Source organism: Austrofundulus limnaeus, unplaced genomic scaffold (genome assembly GCF_001266775.1).
Source record: "Austrofundulus limnaeus strain Quisiro unplaced genomic scaffold, Austrofundulus_limnaeus-1.0 Scaffold86, whole genome shotgun sequence".
In the NCBI taxonomy this organism is placed as follows: domain Eukaryota; kingdom Metazoa; phylum Chordata; class Actinopteri; order Cyprinodontiformes; family Rivulidae; genus Austrofundulus; species Austrofundulus limnaeus.
Genome location: NW_013952488.1, coordinates 725,697 through 727,577, shown reverse-complemented (window position 1 = coordinate 727,577; position 1,881 = coordinate 725,697). Strand labels below are relative to the sequence as shown.

The 1,881-nt window shown below is 38.2% G+C and overlaps 1 protein-coding gene across 1 annotated transcript in view; it reads right to left on the bottom strand.

Annotated features, from left to right (window-relative positions):
• LOC106520027 (E3 ubiquitin-protein ligase rnf146) overlaps positions 1–1,487 on the bottom strand; it is a 4,847-nt gene extending 3,360 nt beyond the window's left edge. The window contains exons 1-2 of the mRNA XM_014011925.1: positions 1,287–1,487; positions 301–369 (exon numbers count right to left, since the gene is read on the bottom strand). Of these exons, the coding sequence (XP_013867379.1) occupies positions 301–305 (5 nt within the window). The 5' untranslated portion in view covers positions 306–369; positions 1,287–1,487. The remainder of the gene's footprint in view (positions 1–300; positions 370–1,286) is intronic.
• Between the last annotated feature and the right edge of the window lie 394 nt (positions 1,488–1,881).

Genomic DNA, 1,881 nt, shown 5'->3' with positions numbered 1-1,881 from the left:
GCTCTTGCTCTCTGTAAATAAAGCAAAGCCACTTCCTGGTCCGACATTAAACAGAGCCCGACAGAGGAGGGAGGGGCGGGGAGGCTCTTGCCGTGCAGCGCTTCAAGAGCTGTCCTGCGTCTGACCTCAAAGTGCATGAGCGACCAACTTCAGCGTTGGCTGCGATTTTGAAGCTGAAGTCTCATTCGGTGTGAACGCAGCATAAGTCTTTACTGTAAATAACTTTAAGCATACTGTTGTAAACACACATCCACTACTGATAATCACATGGTGTGGTATGAGTTTGTGTGAAAACCTTACTTCATCTGTTAGTCCCGTGGCTGGTCTATCCTCGTGTTGCAGGATGTGCCCTCAGTTCCACTTCTTTCTCTGAAAATGCAAGTAAAATCGAGTGAGCAACACAAAATTTTAGAACTGACAGTTTTGYTTTCTAACTGCCTAAAAAAGGGAATGAGCAGAGGACAAAAACAAGTGAAAATAATTTCATATTTTAATTGACAAACTGAAAAGAAAGCTTATTTTACAGCTGTGTGTAGATTTAGAAAGCATAAAGTTTAACATGTAACTTTACTGTGCTAGAAAATAAAGAGGACACTGCTATTTTTAAAAGGAGGCTGAACTCAAAACCGTCTTTGGAGAAATTACGAGTTCAAGTTATGTTAAAATGGAGACATAAGACACACCTTCCTGTCAAAAACTGAAACTTTCCAGCTTCACATGACGAAGATGCTAATTGTAACAAGTTTAGCCAAACCTGTTAGCCTGGTCGAGAGCAAGTTAACTACACTGAATAACTGGATGATGATAAATACTGCTCTGAAAACTCGCCCCGACTTTCTCAACAATCCACACATTGTTGTGTTGACACTTCTGGTAACGCCCTCGAGTCGGACACAAACATTTTGGACAACGTTTGTATTGAGAAATGGGCAAAAACGTCACAAACCCTCAAGAACCTTCCACTTTGATTTTCCTTTCAACAAATGACTGAAATTAATGACACCTCAAAAGTTGTTTGACAATACAATGCTAACGCCTCTACTTTGCGTTAGCTTTTAGCTAAGCTAACGCTAGCTTACATGCAAAGAAAGTGCGAATTTGAATACGCCGTTATTATTAAATGTACTACTGTGGTGTTTATCTAAGGTCTATAAAATAACTTTACTAAGCGGCAGTCCGCTGACAACAAGCTTCAGCTAACATTAAACTTCGCTTCCTGTTAGCATGTTGTTAGCATGTTGTTAGCCTGTTGGTTTTCGGGGCGCTTCTATACTTTCTTCACTCACCTGAACACAAACATAGGCCTCGGAAAGCGTCCTGAGCTGAAGTGCAGAAGAAGATATTTTATACAGCTGCTGTCGTATTTAGTAATTATGAAATATATGTCTGGCAGAGTAGCTAAGCTGCTACATTCTTTAAGCCTTCGATGCGGCCTTTAACCCCACAGAGAGCTGGGGGACTGTGACCGGAAACAGAATGCTCCTCCCATAAGGTGTCGGTGAAAACGCGAGGTATGAAGGTAGTTTTGGTGCAAAAATTTGTTCTTCGTAAGTGAACTCCAAGTCACAGAGAAAACTTGTGTAATTGAATTTTATTTTTTTTTCTTCATAAAAAAACAGCAGCTCTTCAAATTGTTGCAAAGTCCATTTACTTTTGTCAATTTGTTTTTCATTTTAAAAACATGTTAAAAACAAAAGCACTTTTTTGATTTCATCCTCATATATATGTATAATAATGTAATATAAAATGCAAAACAAATTGATCCCTGGGTTTGAAATCAAAACATAAATAAATTCGCGAAGAATAAGATACAGAAAAATATAATAATTATTTAATTGTGGAAATTTCTTTTTTTTTTCCCCTTGCAAATTTACTACATTT